This window comes from Chlamydotis macqueenii, chromosome 3 (genome assembly GCF_036417535.1).
Source record: "Chlamydotis macqueenii isolate bChlMac1 chromosome 3, bChlMac1.mat, whole genome shotgun sequence".
Taxonomy (NCBI): domain Eukaryota; kingdom Metazoa; phylum Chordata; class Aves; order Otidiformes; family Otididae; genus Chlamydotis; species Chlamydotis macqueenii.
The window spans coordinates 32631153-32655661 of NC_141558.1; the positions used below are offsets into that span (position 1 = coordinate 32631153).

Below are 24509 nucleotides of genomic sequence, written 5' to 3' on the forward strand. Positions count from 1 at the left end.
CTGCAAAGTGAGATTTGGCAGAACTTGTGGAATTGTATTTTCTATTGCCTGTCCTGAATTTGATCTAGCACTGGGGACAGGTGAGGTAAACAAAACAGTATCTTGACCACAAAAATCTGGATTGCCTTGATATGCTGGAAATGAAGCGAAGATAATACTGGTTAGTTTTTTTTTCACAGAGAACAGTCTGTCCCTGTAAGATTGGTATCTCACACACAGAAGGGGAAATTAATTAATTTTTACTCAGAAGAAGACTACGTCTCTCTACAGATAGGCACATTTTAAATACTGCTATTGTTTAATAAACTTTGATTGATCAGACAGTAGCCATCTTCTACATTACCTCCTGAGAAACAAAGTATGCAAGTACTCCATGGTTATGTTTTGCATGAGCCATCTACTCTTGAACCATCGCTGTCCACATCCAGCCATCTGCAACACCTAATAAACCGCGGATCACAGTAGAGAGCAGGTTAGACAGCCTTGGCAACCTTGCCACTCTGTATGAGCCAACTCAATAACATGGCTTATTGCAGTTGGGACACAGGTATGAGTAGTTTCAAAACATGATTTAAGATTTTTGCTACGTTTATTTGGGTTATCTTCTAAAGGGAACATTCCATAGTATGATGGCATGCAATTATAACATACAAATCTGTCCTCGGAGGAAACCTAGTCACCAGCTAAAATCCATAAAATTATTACACAGTTTTAATTAAAAAAAAAAAAAAGCAGTTAAGTCAGGAAATAGGAAAAATAAATTTCGCTCTTTTAAAAATACAAATCTTAACAAAGAAACTGTATTAGAAGTAATGCAGAACATAAATTCTTTTAAAAAAGACAACATCTTCAGAAAACATGTCAAACTTCACACAAGAAACTTGTTAAGAGGCAGTTTTATTCTAGTACAGCTTACTTTTATAACTTGATTTTAGAGCATTATTTTTACAGTTAATCATCTCTGTCTCATGTTTAGACTTAAAAGGTGCCTATCTCCTTTGTATTTGAGTAGTGAAGATTGCTGTTTTATTTCTATTTATTGAACTCATTCTTTATTACTACCCTAGATATTAAGTCAATAATATCCTTCCTGTTAACTGTCCACATACACTTCCCAGTATTGTAGCCTACTTTGTTGTGGTCTCTGTTTCTTAATTGTAGGTCTGACGCCAATGAATGGAATAAAATAGGACTCCTTAGAAAGCGTGACATTTCCCATCTCTGGAGAAAAGTAATTTTCTTTACTTCATTATTATTACCCCTGACAGTTACCTCAAGCCTGTGACAATGACGTAGTCTTACTCTTCGCTGCTGTTCCGTGGTACTTCCCTGACAGCACTTTGTTATCATGGGATGACTGTTCAAAAGACTCTGGAGAGTGATGCAATTGTCAAAATTAAGTTTTAAATTAATAGGTGTTCATCTCAAATAATTCTGGCAGCAGTCTCTGAGAACAGGAATGGAAAGAAGTTCCTCTAATACTGAAACTCAGGCTAGCTTTAGCGTAGGATTAAGGTATACTAACCAAGAAACCTACTGATCATTCTCTTTCTTATCTAGAAAAGGAGAATCTCCTGACTTCCTGAAGGTATTAATAAACACTATACCTATATCCAAGACCACTGAAGAACTACATCCAGATTTCATTTTGCTTTTAAATGTGGCAATGCCTGTGAACTAATCAAAGGAGTACAGATCTTTGAGAAAGGTGCAATCAACTGTCATCGTCCTCCAGCAAAAATTTGAGATCTTCATTCTTCCTCAGTCAATGTTTCTTCATTCTCAGAACCCCTCACTCTCAGATCTAAGTGCTTCATCAACAGGTTTTGTATGCCTCTCCCCAGCATAAATCCCATAATGCAGCTGGTCATCTTTTACAGTAGCCCAGGACATCTGCTTGGTGGAGAACCTTGCTGCCCACTCTCCTGAATTGTTAACAACAATGACACCCCCCAATCCCCCAACTCGTGTCTTCATGTAGTCTAACGCAGTGTCGGCAGCCATCTCTGGTGACATTCCTGAAAAGAAGAACAAGATAACTTCATGGTATCTGTCTTGAAATAAGTTTTAAAATTCCCTTCAAGTTTCACCCCTCCCTACAAGACCAGCCAAATCTAATTCCTCCTTCAACTAAATTGGCAAGAACTTCCCAGTGTAGCAAAGGAACTGTTTATAGGAAGGCTCTGGACAGTTGCTAATAGCTGCTATGGTATGGTGCTGCAACAAAGACAGGATTTAAATAGGTTCAGATTGTAATTCAGTTTCAGTGTTTGATATATACTAACTCATCAACTCTATGTTTAAGACACAACATTTCTTATGCCATCATTTGAAGGGAAAAATGCCAATCTGCAAGTTTTCAACCAAAGGTTTGTCACAAGCTAGGTCTAAAGCATTTACAATATGAAAAAAACTCACATTAAAACAATACAAAATTTCAGTCATCATCTGTGTTCCAAGTCCACTGGCCACAACAGAGCTCAAAGCACACACTGATAAATTATTGTCATAATTTATCAAAAGCAGACATCAGAGTTACTTTTTCTAAAACTTCTGAAAGTATCAGGCAAGATGAGTGCTCAGTGTACTCAACATCACAGAAAGGATCAGCAAAGCAGCTTTATCTTTTCATTACACTTAATTCATATTAACAGGGATATTTTTTAAATAAATCAAAGTTAATGTGTACACCATACATACACATAGGCCTGTAACAGCTGTAGAATATTTTTTCACTACAAATTTGAATATATATTCAGGAATGGAGTAGGCTTGGCCTAATTGTTCTATGATATATACCATCGGTAATGTTATGCAGCTTAAGTTGCAGAACAAAAACTGACCTTCATGCCTTCCCTGCAAATTTTGAGTTAAAAACCAAACAAAACCAGCAGAGTCAGAATTATTCACAGCACTGGTGACTGACAGGATAAAGCTTCTTTCTCTGACATTAGGGGTGACATTGTGACTATTCAAGTCAGTGGCACGGACTTCAAAGGGTCAGTATTTCACTGTTTGATTTTTCATCAAGACAACAGCTGCCACCATAAGACAGAGATTCCAACAGCTGTGAAGACTGGCAAAGCAATTCAGTTCTGAAGTATGAAAGTAAATTTTTTCAGCATATTTACTGTGTGAATTACTGGATAGTTGAACAGAATTATGAAAGAGCGCTATAGTTGTTCTTAAATATGCAACTTCAGTTGACCGTTCAAGGACTCAAAAAGTTATAATAACTTCAGGGCTTGTTTTCAGCTCCTTCATGGAAATGTGGGGGGGTGGGGAGGGGGAAGTCTCTTGCTGACATATTTTCCTGGCAGCTGAGTTATACTTCTGGGCAGGATGAATGAAGGTAGAGCAAGCACAGGCAAGGTGAACAAGCACAAACCAATTAAACATGCACACATGTGGGTTCATTTTCGTTTTTTCTTTTTTAAAAAAATTAATTTGAGCCTTATTAGCCTTTCATACTGATTTATCACAAGCGAGATAACTGCTATCAATGGATATGTTTTGCAGTGCAGTTAACTTCAAGCCAGAGAAGAAACTGGTTTACACTGTTTAGAGTAAATAGAACTTAGAAGGCCATTCACAAATTGAATGGCTAGGGACATAAGACAGAGAGTAAGGGTAGATCATAGTGTGTTAGAGCTTTGGGAAATAATCTGTAGGTTGTATTTTATGCTGAAACTATCACATGAACCAAGAGATTTACAGATAAATGCACCCATTATATGCAAAGAGCTCTATAAAGCATAACAAAAATATTCTCAGCTGTTACTTGTCTCTCTACTTATTGCTTCTCCTATGAAAATGTAAATTGAAAGTTTCCCAACTATTTCCAGTTCGGTTGATCTCAAAGCAAGTTACATAGTACTGCCCAAAAGCTAGGGCTTTCTAAAAATAATGCTGATATCTGTATTAACGGTTCTTCAACTGCATGCAGTACAAGTATGTTGTCTGGCTAGGTTTACAGGCTGTAATATAATCAAGGGTTTAGATGACAGACTAACTCATGAAGGTAAAGCTCCACGGGGTCATCCCACTGTCAGATTATATTACAGTCACATAAGACATACTGTGTCAGCTGTTTACCACATACTCACTCAGTCAGTTTAGAATATTTTCCAAAACAAAATGAAAATGTAAATCATAGTTAAAACATCTTAAAAGCATTTCTGTTGCTATAATAATTTGTTAAAATAAAGATCTTTTCAGTTTATTAGAAAGGTGATATCCTATGCTTTCTTATTTTAGCTTTGATTACCCATCTCTAGCCTTCCCCTACTGCTTCCTTAGATATATCTTGCTTTTACTTATTTTCTATTTTTGTTCATAAAATTTTAGTTTAAAATTGAGAAAAAATATTAAAGAGAACTTTAATTAAACAAAGTAGACAATAATGTCTTTCAACGTACATTGATCTAAAGCATAATTAAACATCAAGCAGCATAGGTACTTCTGTCCACTTAAGGCTATTTTAGCTTTATTAATATTTTAGTACTTTGTTTTGTTTTTAAAGAGAGGTGACCTATCCATACACCCCTGGGAGCAACTCTTCTGACAACTGTTCTAGGATGATAGTACATAAACCAAAACCTGTTGTTAGGCAAGGTTTCCTATCCTCATGATTTCATCTTACAGGAAGTGGGAATATACCTTGCTCCATGTGATAGAGGATCAGTCGGGCTAAGACCACTTTCATAATGCTCTCCCCATGTCCTGTGGTTGAAGTGGCACCAGAATGGTTATCAGCATAACCTCCACTTCCTTTTCAGAGAGGGGAAGAAAAAAAAAAAAAAAAGGCAATATTCTGTAATACCATTTACAAGCTCTGCATTGTTTAAAATAGGTACTGAACATTTCTTCCTAAAGGTCTGGCAGGTCCATGCAGTTCTGAGACAAAGTCTCAGTAACTAACTTTTCTCACTTCTGCCTCAGTTTGGAAAGTAAAATATATGATCAACAACAGCTGGATGATGTCTGTTGCCAAGTTATGAGCGCTAGAAGGCTAGTGATCTGCTTGTGGCCCAAGAAGCAGGAGCAGGCCAATGCTTCACAGGGATGAGCAAAAATATTTTCCAGAACACCAAGAGATGGTATAGTGAGGATCATCAGCGAGAGAGCAAGGGGATACAGAATACCAGGTCACACAAGATATGAAAGAAGGTCTTGTGAGGACATTGGTGAATTGACCAAAGTTTGAGGGAGACTTACCTGCAAGAGCAAAAGCAGATTAGAGATTTGAAGAGCCTAGCCTGGGCTCTAGTGAAACATTATGAAGCACCCAATAGGAACCTTGCAAAACCTTACCACAAACAATGTCTCTTCTATTGATCTCCCACTCCCTTCCCCTCCCCCCCGCCAACTCATCCTTGTTTTGCTGGCACATTCCACACCCTGTTCTCCACCAAGCTTCCGCTTGCTCAACACTCACGTTTCTAGCACATCTCCTAAGAAAAATATTTCCCAGGAGCTGGGGAGGAGCATACCACAGCATGATAAACAAGGTACTGGCAGAGGGGAAAGAGGCATAGAAGAGCAAAAGTTTCTTTCCTTCTGTACTTTCTTGATCAGATCAGACCCTTTCAACAGACCCCGATTTACACACGGAAAAACACTGCAACACTCAGTCTGTCAAAGCCCCCTTTCAAAAGGCTCTAATATTTGAAAGAACACCTAGCATTTCTGTATCCAATCCTGCAGATGTCTAGTAAGAGCAAATGTTGCAAGCTATATCCTCAACAGTGCCCAGTTTAACTTGTCCTTCACAGATGTGTCCCATGCTATAGGAGCTCTGAACACAATCTATGTGAGAGAAGGGTATTTGTACTCAGGAGGCTGCAGTCAGAGATGAAGCTGAAAATTGCAGTCAAAAAATGCAAAGGGTACCAAAATATTAGCAACTTGGGGTGCAAGAGAAAGCTCGTATTAGTTCTATAATAATCATGTACTGCCAAGAGCAGTGTTATTTGAGTTTGGAACATGTTTTACTAAAAATAATTATTTTCCAAATCCCAATGGTATAGTAGAACTCTGAAGCAATCAAATAGCAAGTCTGTCCCATGAGAGGTACAAGTCTGAGGAAGGGATTTCAAGTGTCTCTTCATACTTGGATAAGAGATCTCTTAAAATATTTCCTTTATTCCACACTGCATCTATCAGGCTCTGAGGCAGTCTTATCAGGGCTCTCTAAGAACAGGAATTTACTCAAAGTTGCCAGTCATTTTACAGTTCTAGCTCACTGATATAACAAACAGTAATTACAATTATACCTACTTCCTTAAGCGTCAAGAAAACAACATCTTAGTATGGAACAAGCTACATTTTTTACTTAGCTGTAAGATGTACAACAAGAGAGCTTTCTCAGACCGAACACAAAGGAAGCACAGGAAAAAAATGTTAGCATTCCGGAAAGGATAGAAAAAAATAAATTCCCATCCCCATTTTCCAGACAGAAAAGTGTTGGATAATGATAATAATGACAACACTACACCTCTATTCCCAGTCCTTACTTGCAATCTCTATGTTGTGTTAAGGAGCCTGAGGCTTGATACGTTTGAATGTTAGACCTCCATTTCAGATGTACTAGTATTTATGTTTCACTTCATTAATAAAAATGAGAATGTGTAACACACTTTTTTTTTTTTTTTTTTTTTTTTAATTTCTTTAAGTGAGATACCTCCAAAAGATGAGAGGCAAGACCCCACACCCCATACCTATGCATGCTGTGTCACCAACACGGCCAATCAGTTTATTAGAAAGTCCTCCAGTGGATGTTGCACAAGCTACATTTCCTTCACTGTCTATAGCAACAGCACCGACTGTCCCAAGGTCTCTGCCAGGAAAAACAGTTCACAAAATTAGGTAGAATTAAAGCATACCTGCCAAAGCATGTTGCATTTATTTACCAGGTAGCTTTAAAAAAAAAAAAAAAAAGAAAGATTACTGCAAAAAAATTACTGCTCATCATAAAGCTATTTTTTACCATGCCTCTCATTATAGAAATAACAAACAATATGCAACAATTCTCACGGCTTTATACTGAATAGAGTAGAAAACTTTTTTTTTTTGTCACCCTCTGACTTGTTACCTTCATAGCACAGAAACTTCAACTTAGAGAGGGAAAAAACCCTCAAAACAAAAGCACACAGGGCAGAAGTATTTCTAGCCTTTATAGTTCTGGAGCAGTTTTTTGGCTGTGACACACAACTTTCCCCTGAACAGCAACTCAAAGACGCAAGAATTGTCTCCACTGTCTCAATAGGAGGTTAACCGGAATTATTAATGACAATGCACATAAATGAGTGAATACAGAAGAGGAGAGTAATGTTATGAATGCACTGAATCATTTCCTTCCTGTTCCTCCTCTTTCCTCTTACTTATTTCCCTAAATGTTTGAATGCCACCAAAAAAGAAAGGTTATTTATGTGTCTTTCAACTAGTATTGTTCACAACGCATCATTAATACATATTTTCATCTTTGTACTCTGTAGCTAAGCAATCTTGAGGTTTAAATTTACTTGCCCAGTAGAATATGTTGAAACTGCACATCAGCTTAAAAATCTCTGTGCACTGAAGAAAACAGAAGTCTCCACTACTGCTTTATTTCTTCAGCACAAAAAGGTCATACATAATAGGCTGCTTAAAATATACATGTGCATCCATATTAAGAGAGAAAAAAAAAGCTATTGTAACTTACTGCAACAGTTGCTGCACTGAGAAGCAAGACATTACTGAGAAGCAACAGTGAGTGTTCACATATTCCAATCTTGGCAATTCATGTAGGAACATAAAACAGTATCTGGCTCAGAGAGGTATTAAAAAAAAAAAATCTAAATCCCTCCACACAGGAAAATAATTTGTAACAATCCTTCAAGGAACTGCCCAACAGGTGACTGGAACAGGAATACCTTTGGAAGTTGCCTGGGCACTGGTGAGAGTCTCTCTATAGCTCCACAATATCCAAGCTAAGTCAGACAAAGTCTTCGTGTATCGTGAAACCCACAGTCAATTTTTCAGAGAATCAGCTTTCTTTTCCCTCCTGCTTATGTAAAATGTCATACTGTCAGTCCCTACACTTCATTCAGAGTTGACTGATGAATCAAGCCTTACAAACTGCTCTGACATTTATGTGGAGATGGACCTCATCTCAAACTGATATGATGATGCAGATGGGCTTCCCACCCATCCATCTGTTCGAAATGATTTGCTGAAAAGAATATTAGCAAATTCAGTACTCCCTTGCATGCTCATGTGGCACCCTTCAACCACCTAAAGTTAGATGCTCCTGAGAAATTAAGAACGTGCACCCAGATGTATATTTTCCTGGATATGTATTTACCTTAAGCAACTGTGAGAACAATGAAGGTACATGGATCACACACACATATCTGTTTAAGTACAAGAACTCAATCAGCAATAAATAACAAAGTGAATGTGTCCAACATACCTTATCTGCGGTAGAGCAGACATCTACACTCTATTTCTTACTGTCCCTTTAAACTTTTTTATTGCTTCAGTGTCACATGTTTTCTTTGTTCATCTTCAGAACAAAGGCAAAAAAGATGTAAACAATCTGTTGCATAGCTAGTTAACTCAGAAACATTACCAAGGCAGGCAAAACTCAGTAGAGGTACCATATTATAATAATATATTTTTAGTTAGTGACAGTAGTAAGAATCTCAACAAGTACCTGCAGTATACCAGAGGATGCTATTAGTAGTAATGATTTTGTTTGATAAAGAGTTATTCTTGCCTACGTACTGCCTACGCTGTGGTACAGAATGGTTTACTTGGATTTGTACATTTTCTTTTGTCTGTATCTTTCATTATCCATTACCTGTGAAGTTACATCTACTTTTCCATCCTCATTCAACTAATAAAGCATCTGCTATTTTGCCTCTTAGTATTGCATCAGAAGTAGGGTTTTCCTTCAACTGCTGTCAGGGCCCTTTTAGTTAATTCCTCCTTGAGTTACTCTTGCACTTTGACTCACAGAGGGACTAGCAGACTATCAGCCACCTTATGGCCAGACTCAACTCCCTTTCTGTGGGCCTCTCAGCCAATCTCCAGAAATTCACGACAAGGGTATGGTCAGAATCTTTGGTGTGAGAGACTGAAAATAAAAGCAAACCACACCTTATTCTCAGCAAAAGGCGTACAAGATGCCATGTTGTATATGCAATGGAATCACAGGCTTTTAACATAAATGAATGCAGCCTTCTAACCAGCAGAAAAGGTCCCTCTTCTGGAAACACAAAACTTCGCTTAGAAAGCTGTGAACTCCAAAGGTTTCCCATGTTGTTAGGACCAGAGGACTGGATGTAAAGTACACACCAGCCTTCAAATTCCCAGTATGATCCAGTATTATTATGTTGCCTCTGACTAATACTACCTCCACTTCTGCCTGTTCGCCTCAGGCAACTTTCTGCACAATCACTGTGGACATAACAGGTAAAAAGAACATTCCACATGTGATACAGGAACAAATGGGCTTGTGTAAAAAAAAAGACCTGTTTTCAACTTTGTCAATTTGTGCTGATGTTTTGGGCACTGGTTGTCAGAAAAAGAACAGTGTGACTAAGGAAGAGTCTTGAGCCCTTCAGAAATACACAAGCCTTCTATTATCAAATATTCCAGAACAAGACAATGCTGAAACTGAAGATGCCTAACACTGCTACAAGACAAAAAAAAAAAAAAAGCAGTTATAAAGAATGATTGGAGATTCAGATGTCGTGTCATTCCAGCTTACATATTCAGGAGACCAAGTGGTAGCAGGGGCTATGCCATCCTCAGAACTCTTTGGAATGAATTATAATACCACACAGACCATGGATCAAAAGAAAACTTCTGCTGAATACAAGATGAACTATGACTGAGACCTTATGGTCAAGGAACAACTTCACTTTGTTTACAAAACCATATTTACACTTGCCTCATTAATTTGCTTTTCCTTCTAGCAATTTACTGAAAGTACCATATAGCTTGTATTTTATGGCCTCATTTCATGGACTTTAATTAACGTGCCCACAGAAGAAATTTCCTTCTTTTGATCTATACATTCTTCAGCTCTGCTTCTCCCATTACTACTACTTCACATAACAGATGAACATGTAATACAGCATTTACACAACATAACACAGTGTTTTCCTATACCACAATCATTGACATATAAATGGAAGCTCAAAACAATTTGATATTTATGCCTACCTCACAGGCATAAAATAAATATTTTTGACACCTGGTGATTTTCCTTCCTTTTCCGTCCACCTCACCTTCCTCTCTACTTTATATGAGACTTGTTTATTTTTCAAGTGACTTTTGTTTTGCTGTTGTGCAATACCATCCAGTGGCATCTCTTCTCACAACCACCACTCCACTAAACTTCCTGGTCAATTTTTTCATCCCTATCTACAATAACAAACAGCTACAATCAGCACTCAGAAGGAGTTACTGGTCAAAATCTGATGTCGTTTAATTACCTAATCCAGTTCAAATACAAATCTGATTATCTACTTAAGCAAGATCAGCTTATTAATTTTTTTTTCATGGACTTGTTTCAAAATATGGACTGGAGATTTTTTTTTTTTAAATCACAGTTCCTTCATGGAAAAGAACTACGCAGAGTGATGCCTGCTGTTTGTTAAAGCTGCTCTGTGCACTTCTGTAACTAGTGATTTTAAGAGTAATAACAAGTTCTAATTTTGTTCTCCATTAATGCCACAAAACCTATTCTAGGTCAAAGTGACTCACAATCTTCTTAGGCATCAACAAGTTTGTTCAATTTTGTTCCAGTCAGTTACACTTGAGCGTATTCATTGAAAGCTTGATTTTTCATTACTTTCACTGAGGACATACTGTGAAGACTGCATCAAATCATGCTATAGTTGGAACTGAAGTGTTCTCAAGTCTAAGCACAGGCCTTCAACCTTTGGGTTTTTTTTTTTTTTTAAACTGATGGCACAAATTGCATTACCTGAATTTAAAAAGAAAAAATATTTTATAAAAACCCTACTTCTGAAACTCTTCAGGGTTGGAATCTGGCTCAAGGTTCTTCTTCCATCTTTCCCGGGATCTCTCCGTTACCAGTTTCTCCCCTGGAGTCTCAGGAATACCCATGGCCTGAGCAAACAGGTGTGCACCATGGTCAGTCAGCAGCATGTGCTTTGTCTACAGAAGACAGACAAAAGATTCACTGACAATTCTTGTTTTGCCTTGTACTGAACAGTTTTGAATAATCACTTTTTATTTTTTTTGGTTTTTAGAAGTATCCACACAAATAAAATTCCAAATTTTGTTTTATTTTTGAACAGTCTAGATTTTTATGTGTATATGCTCTTCCAGTAGCTGAAAAAATCTTCAGCTCTCTAAAACACACTAAAAAATTCATCATTAGTAGGCAAGAACTACATGTATCTACTTATTATTATGTGAAAAGAAAAATTAGTAAATTTGGCCTTTTGCTAATTTGCATGCAACTTCTTTGTACTGTTTCCAGGCAATCACCAAATCACTACTTAACTGTTGTGTCCAGTTAGCCAAGAGATCTAGAAGGATTTTACTTGGAAGGATAGAATGGTAAATAAATTCCTGTTCTGTTTGAAGGTATTACACCTCATAAGAGTAAAATAACCCAAGGCAGTATATATTGTACACTAAAGTGTTTCTTATCATCAGCTGAATCTTTTTATTTTAAATACTTCCTTCAGCGAGCTGCTACTCTTACAAACCCAGATTTTCAAATTTAAGAACAAAATATTGTTTGACAAAAAAATATTTGCTTTCTTCTAACAACACCTGCAGAGGGTCTGTTTTGATTCCTTTGTTTAACAAAGCACTTATACCAGATTTTAAGTCAACAACCTTAGTTACTTCTATGCTTCAAAGACTGTACATCTTTGTTAATTCCTATTTCAGAAAAACTTGCCAGATAAATTTGTTTTATTAATCCTTATACTTTAGTAGGAACTTTAAAATCTGATTTCTTTTTTTTTTTTAAAATCTGTGTCTAAAAATAAGCATCAACTTCTTGGACCACTATACAGCTGTTAATTGCTCATCAGAGCCCAGGAAGGTTTTGGAGGAGCAGTGGTCTGACTATACAACATGGAGCCATTTCAGAGCACAGCAGCTAACTTCAAGTAAGCTTTTATGTCCACGCAGCAGCACAGCACACAAGTAAAGTACCAAAAGGTAAAGGTCCAGAAAGTAGAACCACATGCTGCTGGAGGCAGCAGGCCTGCAGAGCCAAGTAGGAGACTACAGTGGCACATATACTGCTCTCAGCCTGAAGCAAGAATGCCAGAAGTTGGGTCATGCTGTGTCATACTCCATTCTGCAGGACATTTACAGTCTCAAAGCTTCAGATATTAAGATGGGGCAAACAGTCAACTTCTGTTGATTTCTAAGGCAATGACAAGCAATTACTACCATGACCAACTCATAGCACTGCGTTGTTTTGAAGGAATTGAGCTGTACCCCTTCCCAAACCACAGACACTTCAGCCTATTACAGCCTCCCCACTTACCCCTTCAGATGGTTACACAAGCAGGAAACTTGACCACGCTACATAAACATTCCTGAACGGTCATTCACATATGTGGTGACCCTGACATCAAACATTTTTGAGAATTTAAATGTCCTTTTATTGGCAAGTTAGGTCCTCAATTCATGAAAGTACTGCTTTAGGGAGCAAGAGTTACAAGAAAGAAGTCCTCTAGATACGTGAAAGAGTGGACAATAAGCTTTTGTGCCAAGTGACGTTACCAGACAACAAAAGACCTACCTATTCCTAACAAAGCTGAAGTGTTCCTTGACTGGAAGAGAACTTCTTTGTGCAATACTGCCCCCCTCTGCCACTGCCACTGCACCACCAGAAGCACACTATGCAATAATTCAAATTGGTTTTGGCTTTTGATGGGTTTTTTTTGGTGTTTTTTTTCTTTGATTTTATTTTTTAGGAAATACATTGAACTTTTCTTTTGGCTTTATCTCTATCAGAAAGCTATATCCTCCATCACTTGCCTTCTTCAGCAATTAAGACTCCATACCATCTTTTTAAAAAAATTAAAGTTTTATTGTAAAAAATTGAAGATATTTCTTAAAACTTTTTCAAAGGGTTCCCCTCCTATACGCAGATTCTGATAACATACCTACCTTCCTGAGCTGCACAAATGAGAAATACTTGCATATAGAGGAATAAGTTTCTATGATATGGTGATGGTTGTTTTTTTTGTTTGTTTTTGTTTTTGGTTTGTTTGTTTGTTCCCCCCCGTCCCACAGTCCTCACTGGAAAGATGGTATCTTAAGGAGAATTTTACTTGTTTTTCTCTTTAACATACCTTGTTGCTCAAAAGAGCAGGTAGAACACTGCCAAACAACCCAAAAGCACATTTTTTGTGTCTCATCCTTCTTCTACAGTTCCATAAATGTTTGCTAACTTTAAGTGCCTAATTTATACAAAATAATCCAAAAGGACAAAAAAACAAAAAACAACCCTCAAAACAAAATTAAAAAACTCAACCCACAAAAAAACAAAAAATCCTCAATGTTTCCAGAGATCTTACTACCAAACAATAAATGTTGGCAAGTTTAGTTAATTTCATGGGAAATGGGGAAAAGAAAATCCTCCAAATTTCTACAGCTGGTCTGAAATTCAGGCCATCACTGTTCTTTAAGAACCCTGGCAGTGCACAGAAGACAGCAACAACTTGCACTTTTGCCTTGAGAAGTCTATGTTCTAAGCTAAATTCACCTTTGTCTAATGTAAAGAGTTGGATGATCTAAGCAGGGGGAAATTATTTATACACAGTTCATATATAGCAATGAATCAGCACTCTAATTTTCACAAGATGCCCATCTAATGAAGCGTTGAAGCTGAGGGGGAATACATCCTTCACTTAAAAAGAAAAAAAAAAAGCCATTTCAATGTATCATTCTATTTCTGTTCACTACAAACAGGAATAATTCAACAGGAATTTAACTGCTTTCTCAAGGATTCGTTGAATTAATTAGTTAATGTACTAAAAGCTTTCCATCTCTAGAGGCTGCCGTGTTCAACAGCCTAGTAAATCATGAATGGAAATTATTCTGGTGCTTGCCTTTCTTCTACCCCATGAATCTGGACAAGCTTCAGCCCAGTGAGACTGCGACAGCACACGGTAAATGTGTGCAACAGCAATCCAGAAGAGCTACTCTGGCCACCAGATGGAGCCCATATTGTTCCATAATAGGAATGGAAATACACAAAATACAAGCAGGTGGGGAGAGGTTTTTTTGGTTGGTTTGTTTGTTTTGGGAGTTCCATGTTTCAAAATTCCTTAAGGCAGTCAGGCGTCTCAAAATCACTGGGAAATAAGCACCCTAACATGCTTAGGACCCCAGGAAAGCTACAGTCTTATTATCCATGGGTCATAGCGTTAAAAATATTTTTAATTACGCACAGTAAAATAAAACAAAATACACCCTGAAACAGCCTGGGTTGGTGTCCCAGAATTCCTGTCCAAGATGAAGAGAAAAGTGACACTATTTGGTATTCCAATTTACAATACCTGATGGAGAAGCAGCAGAAACTTACCTCAAGATATGTCAAGTAACTTAGGCCAAAATTTACATTTGAACTTCATCATCTACACAGATTTTTTTTTTTTTTTTTGCATCTGGGTAAAGAGTAATACACTTTACCACAAAATGTCATGGGTTTAGGGCTATACCATTACATTTGGCCCTGTACAGTTGAATTTTATGATTTCCTTTCAAATTCAGCCTCAACATTTTTGAACACCAGAAGCACCACACAGTGACAAGACAGACCTTATAATAGATAAGAAAGACAAAAGATAGTTTATTTCATTTTAGGAGGATTTTTTTTTTATTTTTTTTAAAAACACTTTGGAAAATTATGTTCTCAGAAACCAAGTGTTGTTTTGACTTAATTCTTGTTGACTTAAGTGGGATTTTGTTACGGAGAAGACAAAAAAAAAAAATTAAAAAAAAAAAGTCAGTGATTCTAGAATATGAACTGAGCAATGGGTATTACAAGAAGTTATTACAGCAGAAAACAAAAACAAACCAACATTCCCCTCAATATGCTAGAAGACATCTCTCCTTCAACCCTCCACCTACAATCTCAAATTTTGAAAAATTTGGTCTTGTAAAGCTGTCTACTAGCTATACTTGTTCATTAGTTCTAGCTAGATGACTGAATAAATCCCATATGAAGGAACAAAAAAATGTATTAATCACAAATTTTAACATTGTTTTCTAGTAGACATACATTTCACTAAAGTATTTATATTAAATCTTCTTTGGAGGCTGTTGAGGACAAAAGACATTTCAATAATCTTTATAGATCACCAAAAGAGGTTTTGTTTCCTCAAAAGTCACTTAGAAAGGTTAAAGAAACATAAATCTTCTTTGTTAATAAATGTTTTGGCAAATATGAACCCTTTTCAACAATGGAGCAGCTGCACTAGCAGGATGAAAAATGCACACTCCAAAGACAGTACAAACTTTTTGATCACTGTCAAAGTCTAGTAATAGTAAAACATGCCCATATCACACAAATGGCCTACTCCATCCTGAACCATACCAGTTGCACCATTTCTGAAAAATGAGAGAAGTCTGCTGTGGCAGATATTAGAGGGACTTCTTAGTGGAGTAAGGTTAGATAGATTTTACATAGAAGGTCAAGTAATAATAATTTTGCTGCCCTGTTAAGTTTGATTCTCTTGGAAAATCTTTAATGCTATGTGATGGTAAATCTTCTCTTCTACTGCTGGAAGGCCATGACTGTGCACTAGGGCTACCTTCTGATTAAAGTCACAAAGGAGAAGGCCAGCTAGAACAATGTAAGACTGCATTACATGGCCAAATATGTTATTGTGTCATTTAATTCAGTCCCATGTCATTGCAAAGTCAACAGTACATTACCCAACTTCAGTCTTGCAAGATCAAGCAGAAGACTCACTGACAGCTTAAAAGCTTTTCAAAAAACACGTGAACACAAAACCCCCTAAAATCTTGAACACCAGCTGTGGAGCTACAGGAGATCAACATGTATAGATCAGTTTCTCCTTCAGCTTCCAATTGCATGGTAGAACTTATGTTTCTCTAGAATGCTATTTTTTAATAAATATGTTTCAAAACCCCTTACAATTAAAGTTCTTCAGGGGCACGACATAGTTCCCAAACACTACCATCCAGTTCTCCCTTCTTTCTTGCTTTAAAACACTACACAAACATAAGCAAGGTATATCAATACACTAGATCAAGTTCTAAGGGAAAAAAACCATTTCATATTCAAGTACACACTCAGCATACCTTTTCCATGACAAGTCGAGCAAGTTTTATCGGGTTTGCTATACATTTAACTGCAGATACTGCTCCAGAGTCTAAATTTTTTCCATCCATGATAATGGCATCCATTTCTACTTCACCTTTTTCATTTAAAACAGAGCCACAGCCTAAAAAAAAAAAAAAAAAAATAAATCAGGGAGGAACGGAAAAAGAAGAAAGTCATTAAGAGCTAACCATCAGGTGATTCAATTATTAGATCTCATCAAGCAAACTTTCTCATTCCCAGTTTGTTGTCTGACTTATTGAAAGTAACTCCTGCATACAAACAAAATAGCAGAAACACTGCTGAGTACACCCACAAAATCCAACCATTAGCAGAAGTCTCATAGGGTGCAATGTCTACTTTAAAACTAAGTTTTGTTTTTCTAAGATGGAAAACATACTTCCAATCCCATCCAAAATGATGTACTAGGTATGAAAGTTAAAACGACCAACAATCATGAACAGAATTCTTTATCCCCAGATCACTTCAACTGCACATAAAACTCTTTTACCTTCACAGTTCTTCAAAAAAAGGACACAACATAACCCAACAAAATAGTGTAGTGTTCAATTCTATCAACAGATTAATGTCACATAGCATTCCAAGAAACTACCAAAACTGATGGAGCAGAATAAAAGTGTCCACTCGCTAGCGTAACAAAAACTTGAAGTAACTAGTTCTTCATTACCAAATAAAAACAGTAGATGAAGGAATTAAAAAAAGAAACCAAGTCATAAAATGTTGGGTAGTTATTTTCTTCTACAATTATTGGTGCTATCACTAACCTAATTGAAAATTAATGAGATACAGAATGAGACAATGCAAATAGGGTTTTTTCAATAATGCCAGTATCTGTATCACAGGGGAATAATCAGTTGTAAGTCATCAAGTGCAAAAGCTTTGCTAATAAGGATGGAGAAGACTAAACTTAAAAAGAAGTAAAAACAACCCAAAACAAATCACGGCAGACTTACACAGTAGCTCAGGTAGAAAGACTTGAACACTACAAAGCTAAAACAGTTGTTTGTTGTTTCTCCTGTTAACCCAACATTAAAGCAGGTCAGAAACCGCTGTTAATAACTGTTGACATAAGACTTCTATAGCAATGTATTTCAGACCTGAATATATGAAGTTAAGTCCTCTATTACAGAATGCACCAAAATCCTGTAATCCTCCTCCTCTGATCTCCAAAACTTCCCCTGCCACACACAGACACACCCGAACTCTGCCCCTAAAAAGCTGAGTTTTGCCCCTTTCTGACTGCATAAGCTATTCCAGAGTTCAGTCCTGCATCATTCACAATGTGCTGATTTCCAGACTACATCGATCTGGGGAGAGTTTATAGCTTCCTTGTGGCACCCGTGTTAACATCATTTTTCCAGCTTCTCCTTTATGCTGGTGTAAGTAATGTCATCTTTGTTTTCTTAGATAAGCCCTGCCATACTCTTTTAGCTTCCTTTGACAAGGTAAGCTCTCTACTCATGATCAGCAAATTCCCACTAGGACTAGGGTATCCTCTTCTCAAGTATCAGTGACCAGAACCATGGTTCCAGGGGAAGTTCTACCAGCCCCCTTCATCACTGCACTAATACTATCCTATGTCTACTGGACATCTTTCATGGGAGACATCTTTGGATTTCCTAAAATTTCCTGAGCAGAACACAGTTGCAGACAGTTCCTGTAGTCAAAGGCAGCTTCCTACAAAAGCCTCCTTTTAGTCAATGAAGAGAAAGAGGTGCCCTCTTAGAACAATTCATCCCACTTGCCTTAGAGATCTGTATAGCCATAATTTCTCATTCCACTGACTGTCATGAAAGCCTGTACACCATGGCAAGGCTAGATACTAAACTTCATGTTATCTGAGGCAGGATGAATCCTTCCTTCTGTGGTTACAGATTGTCATTTCACCGGTTTTCCAGCACAATGGGTAGGGACTACCTGCCTCTGAGGCCACAGTATCCATTGGCAGCAGCACTGAAGAAATAAAGTGTTTAGCTCACTTGTGAAGCCAAGGCAGGGGAAAAAAAAAAAAAAAAAAAAAAAAAAGAAAGAAAATCAGAGACAACAAAAGACAGAAAATCTAAGGTGACACAAATAACAAAGGTGTTTGACAGTAGCCAAGTCCCAGCAGGGGTACTGAGAGGAGTACTCCAGTTCTCTCTGCTGAGATAGATCTGTCCTCTGTCCTGGAAAGGTTGAGGAGGAAATAGTATGCAAGGATCACTGTAACGACCGTTCTTATATCCAGAGCATTCACACTTAATACTGCTAGTCAAAGAGATCACATGAAGGAAATATAACCAAGGGCACTTCCTCAACACAAGCAGAACTTGATGCACAAGTCACTGAAATGGTAGTTTTAGACAACATTATAGCTTCTGACCCCCTCCATCGAGCCTATATCGAGATGGTCTATGCAGCATGGCTAAACCCTATCATTCAAAAAAGGACACAACTTGACTGTTATGCTCATTCTTCCCGATCTTTACTGTTGTCTCTTAGCAATGTCTCTGTTTTCCTAGAAAATATTACAAAAAAACCTAATTTTTCTTTTACAAAGATAAATACCACATGGTGAGTTTTAAACAGCCACTCCAATCAAGGCCCTCTTCACACAGCTTTCAGCTCATTTTTGCCAGCTACTAAGAGCAGCTGTATCTAATGAGTATTAACACAATTAGCTGTATCTGTAAGTGATTATCAGACTACTTGCTATTTAGATCAGCATAGTTGAACTTAACAAGGGCTTAAGGCTCAAGTCCAGTTTAAGCAAATTGTGCTAAAAATTGCTCATTTAATATACTAAAACCATGTTATAAATATTGTTGGAACAACTTGAAGTAAACACTTTTAGACAAGAAATAATTCAACATACATTTAAGTAAGGATTAATGTGATCTTGGACCATGAAAAAGTGTGTCACAAACACATACTGCACTTGATACGTTAAGCAAAATGTTAAGTTATACCTGTGTATCAGTCATTGGATATGGCAGAGTATAAGGTCCTATCCTCAAAGGATAGGATAATTTTTAGAGGAGTATACAGCGCTCACAGGTGTCAGTTCAGTGATGGCACACTATGAGAGAGCACAGCTCAGAAAAAAAACCAATATTAGTGACAAGATCTCACAGAAAAGTTTAAAAAAGAACCTGTATGCAGAACACAGAACATTGCTAGTTATTGTGATCTTATTTAGTATAAGTGCCCAAATGCTTCCGACTGTTGTGTAAAAGTTGAACAGAAGAACCTAAACAGATCATTCCAAAATAAGCTGTCATCACTGAAAGTCACACTGAGATAAAATGTGTGTCCCATCTAAGTAATTTTGATTAACAGAGCCATAGAAACTGGTGTATAAGAAATCAAGAAAGTATGCGATTGCTTACGAGGAATGATTAAGAAAGAGATGCAAACTAGCCTTAAGCTTAAATTTATATTGAAGTTGCTTCCATATTAACACTGGACATCTAATGTTGGGCAGAACATCCCTGAAGAGATGCTTCTCAACAATTAGGATTTTTTCCTGCCCTGAAGTAGCTAGTGTTTTAAAATAGAAAATCTAAATTATCTCGCCAGAGAGCTACTTTGAAACATAACCCAGAAGCATAAAGAGAGCCAAAGGCCAAATAGATACTGATTTACCAACCTAAGCAAAACAAAGTCCTAAGGGCTAGTGATTGATTTAGAGAACAGGTGAAGAAAAGTAAAAGTTAAATGAGAGAATGCCTCCCTGATGTTAATTATATAATAGTACACACCACACCTCTAAGTCTGCTTTGTGATTTCAGTTTGAATCCTCCAAATGTCAGGATGTTCAACACAAGTCAGTAACAAAACACTGCAAGTTTCATATGAAGTAAAAGCTCTCCCTCACTCTCAATCACAATGTGAGAAGGAATAAGAGAATCTCTGCAAACTAAGTGTGCACATCACTAATAGCTATGTTACCTAAATCACTGAACACTGACAGGTCTTTCTTTCCATGTTCAGTCCTGACATACCTTGGTGGGGGGTGGAGAAATATTTTAACTGAAATTCATAGAATAATAAATTTGAGGTCATATGAAGCGGAGAAAAATATTTGACTATTGACATTAACGTTTATTAATATTAATCATTAGGGAATCTATTTATGAACCCTTACTGTACAAATTCATTACTCATATACCCTTACCGCATTACTTCTGTAAGATTATTTACAAAAGTACTAACTGCAATCATTAATTACGATAAAACCACCTAAAATCCTCAAGAACAGTATTCCTCTGGCAACAGGTACAGGTCAAGTGTTAAGACTTAAACATTGTGGCAAGCTATGTTCAAGTGCCTTAAACATGAATGTTAACTAAACATATACTCCACTAAGGAGTCCATGTCTTAAAACTGAAGACGCAGCATGGTAACAGAAGATTTACAGAACAGCAGTACTGCAGCACAGGAATGAAATGGCAGCTATAAAACACTAACAAATAAGAAAAGAATGACTTATCTGCCTAAGTGTACTCATGAGAAACTATAGTACATCCTGTGCTCTTTTATTATACAGAGAAATAAACTATTTTGTGACACCAATATTTACTCCACTGCAACATGCATAATTCAAAGAAAATGCAAGCCAGCATTTTCAGAAGCATCAGGGCAAAACACTTGAAATACATGATGATTCTAAACCCACTTAATTCTTGAAAAATTACCTGCATTAAAATGAGGATCATCTTCCATTGATCGTACTGCCTCCTCAACTGCATCTAAGGCACTGCCTCCCTTTTTCAGGATACCATAACCTCGCAGGGCAGCTCTGACAACACCAGCCCGACTTCCCTCTTCTCGTTCTTTAAAGATCCGGCCAGCTCCACCATGAACCACAATGACAGGCTTCATCCTGCCAAATTCCTCACAAGGCTTTCAGCTGTGCGGGCAGGTTACTTGTAATTAGCCTGTTTTGGAAAGAGAAGTATTTAGCATGCACTCCCTTCTACATGAAGAAAGCCTTGCAGGTTAGTTAACAAATATGGGCAGTTTGACTGCAACCGTTTTACCTTCCAGGAAGCTGAGTACTTACACCAAGGAGCTCCTAATCCAAGTCTTGACTGCAGGAAAGCCAGGCACACAAGCAATTTGGTGTAACTTTGAGGTCAGCCCTACTTTAAAGGTCCCTTCCAGCCCAAGTAACTCTGTGATCCTAAGATTTAGCACAAAGCCTGTCCACTGATATTAAAATTACACAGAAAAAAAAAAGCATGAGTGACTCTTACTCCTGCTTACTGGTCTTCATGCTAGACAGGTAGCCTCATCATTTAAATACAGTAACATAACCAGCAATAAGGAAAGGCAACTGACCCGACCTGAGTTAACAGCTTAACCAACTCTACCACCTGGATCTCAAACCTTTGACCTCTTGCAAAATTTTGTACGTTATGCAGGAGAACAAGGCATTCAAACCTGGCAGTCAACAGTTGTTGCTGCTGACAGCCTCCTGTGAAGGGTAGAGGGGAGGGAGGAAAAAAAAAAAAAAAAGCGTTGCTACACATCCTTGGTGATAGCATTCACGTTTTTGTTTCCAGAAAAAGGCAAAGGAGAAGCAACCTCCTCTCCCACCGAAATCTAGGGCACCTCACAGAGGAAACTCTCCATATGAAAGCAGTTTCTCAGGGCCAGCTATTTTTGGAGGCTGCGAAGAACAAAAACCCGGCAGCCCTTCTCTCATCCTGTACGCGAAGCCTTTGGACACGGCCCTCCCCGCACTCCTGCGCTGCTGACAGCCTGGTCCCGCAGCCTCCGCAGCGGCACCTGCTCTCGGGGCCCGCAAGCAGCGGGAACGCACCGGATGAAGCCCCAGCCCGCGGTGGAGGCCCTTTAGGGGTTTTTATTTCAATCGGCGCCTGACTCTCGCCAAGGGTCGGGGGAAGAGCTCAGCACCTGCTCTCCTCCGCTGTGGGTCAAGCCCTGCCCCGCATCGCGGCGGTGCCCCGGCCCGCCCCGCCCCTGCGGCCCGCTGGGCTGCCTGCCTGCCTGCCCGCCCGCCCCCGCGTCCGCTCGGTCTCACCCGCCCTCCCAGAGGGCAGGCTCGGAGCCCACCTGCAGCACCCAGTCCCCACAGCAACCATCCCAGGACGCGCTCCCGGCCGGCCCAGCGGCAGGGGACGGCGCGGGGCGGCGGCGGGCAGGCAGCCGCCCTCAGCAGACATGGCGCTCACCGACCGCGCTGCGGGATGCCCACAGTTAAGATGGCGGCCTGCTGCTGCTCTCGCCGGAGCGTTCATCCTGCCCCGGCGCGGTAGGGGGCCGGGCGCCGCATGCCACAGGGCCGGCGGGAGCGGCCCGACCGTGGGCTGACTTTGCATGGAGCCCTTCTGGGCTTCGTTCCCCTTCAGCTGCAGCCAGGTGGGGAGTGAGTTCCCCGGCAGCAGGCTCCCGCAAAGGGGCCGAGGCAACGCTGTGGAAGGCGATAACTGCAGCAAGACACCACCTCATCACCCAGCACCGCTTGATTTCCCCTGGAGTTAAATGAGAAAAATGGCACCTCTCCCCTAAATCGAAACGCAACTGCAGGTCCTGTGTGTCTGCCCCTCCTGTCTCCTTTGACCAGGCCGGGTTATTCCCATTCCCAAAGCTTGGGCTGCAGAGTGTAAATTGAGAGGGATGGAGGCCCTGGGGCCTGTGGGTGACATCAGGTGTCCCAGACTATGGTCAGGGAGGCACAGACCAGGTCAAAGTAAGATGTATGTAGGTCCCAAATAGACTGCAAATGCAAGAAATAAGCTTGCTATTTATTATTAATATTTTTTTTAGTAGTAGGCAGCCTGTGGAACAAACGGTTGCTATAAAAACAGCTACAAAAAAAAGTTCTTCCTGAAAAGGAAAAATATTTGTAAAATAGAGTTTATTAAAAAAAAAATTCCGAAGTTCCTTACCTTTGTAATAAAAAAACATAAACAAAAATTTCTCAAAATTTATACAAACTCTACCCAGCAAGCAGCCAGCTTTCTTCCTTGACCATTCCTGCTTAGCTCACCACCTCTTTGCTGCTTTTTTCTCCGTTTTGTTGCTCTGTGCTAGGCTGCAGGCAGACCAGTGAATGCAGTTTTCTGTGGCCATGCAAGGAGTTCAGGTGACATGGCTGTGCAAAAAGGACAAGGATTTATGGCAATGGGCAGTCACTCAATTTAAGATCTGGTTTGATCCTGAAGGTTGGCTTAAAATGAATTAGTGTGGTTTAATTAAAAGGAACTACTCTGGATGGTTTTTCATTGTCACTGATAGGATTAACAAAGAGGAATTTAAATTTTGTATGTGAATTATTTGAGAGTGGCGCTTGTTTTTATAGAATATTTATCTTGCTTTCAGAGGTAGTGTCAAAACAGGAAACTGATACTAGTTAGATTAAGTAGTTTAGAAGAATTATTTCAATTGTTTGCATGGGCAGCTGTACACTAAATTTATATAATAACCTTAAGTTGAAATTTTAATATTAGTCTTAACATTGTTACAATTCAACAAAACAAGCGTGTCACTTGATAGACCTAGAATAATCTGCTTCTACATCAGTTTTCTACCTTAAGCCCTCTTCAGCCACCGCCTTTGCCATTGTGGTCAAATAATTTTGCCCTCTTTTAAAAATGCTGTAAAGCTTCTCAGAACTGGCTGGAAAATACTAGTTTTATGTCTATTATCCGGTTTTAAAAAAATCAACAAATTGAATTGCGTATCAGGAATCTATCCTAAAGCTGTATAAACTAATAGGATAAGTTTTAAATAATTACTGTACAAACCTATTGATTTCATTCCTGCTAATTTTCTTAAGAGAGCTTTGCATATTATAATTGCCAGAGAAGCAAATTTTAAAATATACAAAATAAATTACTTCTTTTGCATGTGCAACCTTGTGGAGATCAGCTTTCTTGCTTGTAAGCTGAATGTGATACACTTGAAAGAGGTGGGAATGTGTTACCACAGGTGAGCAGGGGCTAGAAGGCTGAAGGGAAGGAAGTAAGCAATCTCACCACACGTGGATAGGGAACATGTGCGTGAGAATAGCCTGATATCGTAGGGTCTACTCTGCATCTCAGATGTCTAAAATACAACTATAATTGTGCCTTCCATTTTCCTGCAGAACATGTGTAATTAAGGGCATGCCCTTCTGCTTCTAGAGAAAGAATTCCCT

At 38.6% G+C, this 24509-nt stretch overlaps 1 protein-coding gene across 3 annotated transcripts; it reads right to left on the reverse strand.

Annotated features, from left to right (window-relative positions):
* Window positions 1-880: 880 nt before the first annotated feature.
* Window positions 881-22546, reverse strand: ASRGL1 (asparaginase and isoaspartyl peptidase 1). Of its 3 annotated transcripts, none has more exons than XM_086744456.1 (7): window positions 22424-22546; window positions 21040-21282; window positions 16324-16466; window positions 11018-11172; window positions 6720-6838; window positions 4660-4770; window positions 881-2018 (listed from the first exon to the last, which is right to left on the reverse strand). In XM_086744456.1, exons 2-7 carry the CDS (start codon window positions 21224-21226, stop codon window positions 1783-1785), a joined length of 951 nt encoding a protein of 316 aa, XP_086600582.1. In that variant the 5' UTR covers window positions 21227-21282; window positions 22424-22546; the 3' UTR covers window positions 881-1782. The 3 variants fall into 3 exon arrangements, with proteins under 3 accessions (XP_086600582.1, XP_086600583.1, XP_086600584.1); XM_086744457.1 differs by lacking the exon at window positions 22424-22546 and adding an exon at window positions 22170-22300; XM_086744458.1 differs by lacking the exon at window positions 4660-4770.
* Window positions 22547-24509: the final 1963 nt, after the last annotated feature.

Coding starts and splice junctions, on each gene's coding strand:
- ASRGL1 (XM_086744456.1), bottom strand. CDS start 21,226: ATGAAGCCTGTCATTGTGGTTCATGGTGGAGCTGGCCGGATCTTTAAA. Junction 6,839..11,017: donor AACCCTGAAGAGTTTCAGAA/GTAGGGTTTTTA, acceptor TTTTCCTGGCAG/AGACCTTGGGACAGTCGGTG. Junction 2,019..4,659: donor CCTCTATCACATGGAGCAAG/GTATATTCCCAC, acceptor TCTTCTTTTCAG/GAATGTCACCAGAGATGGCT.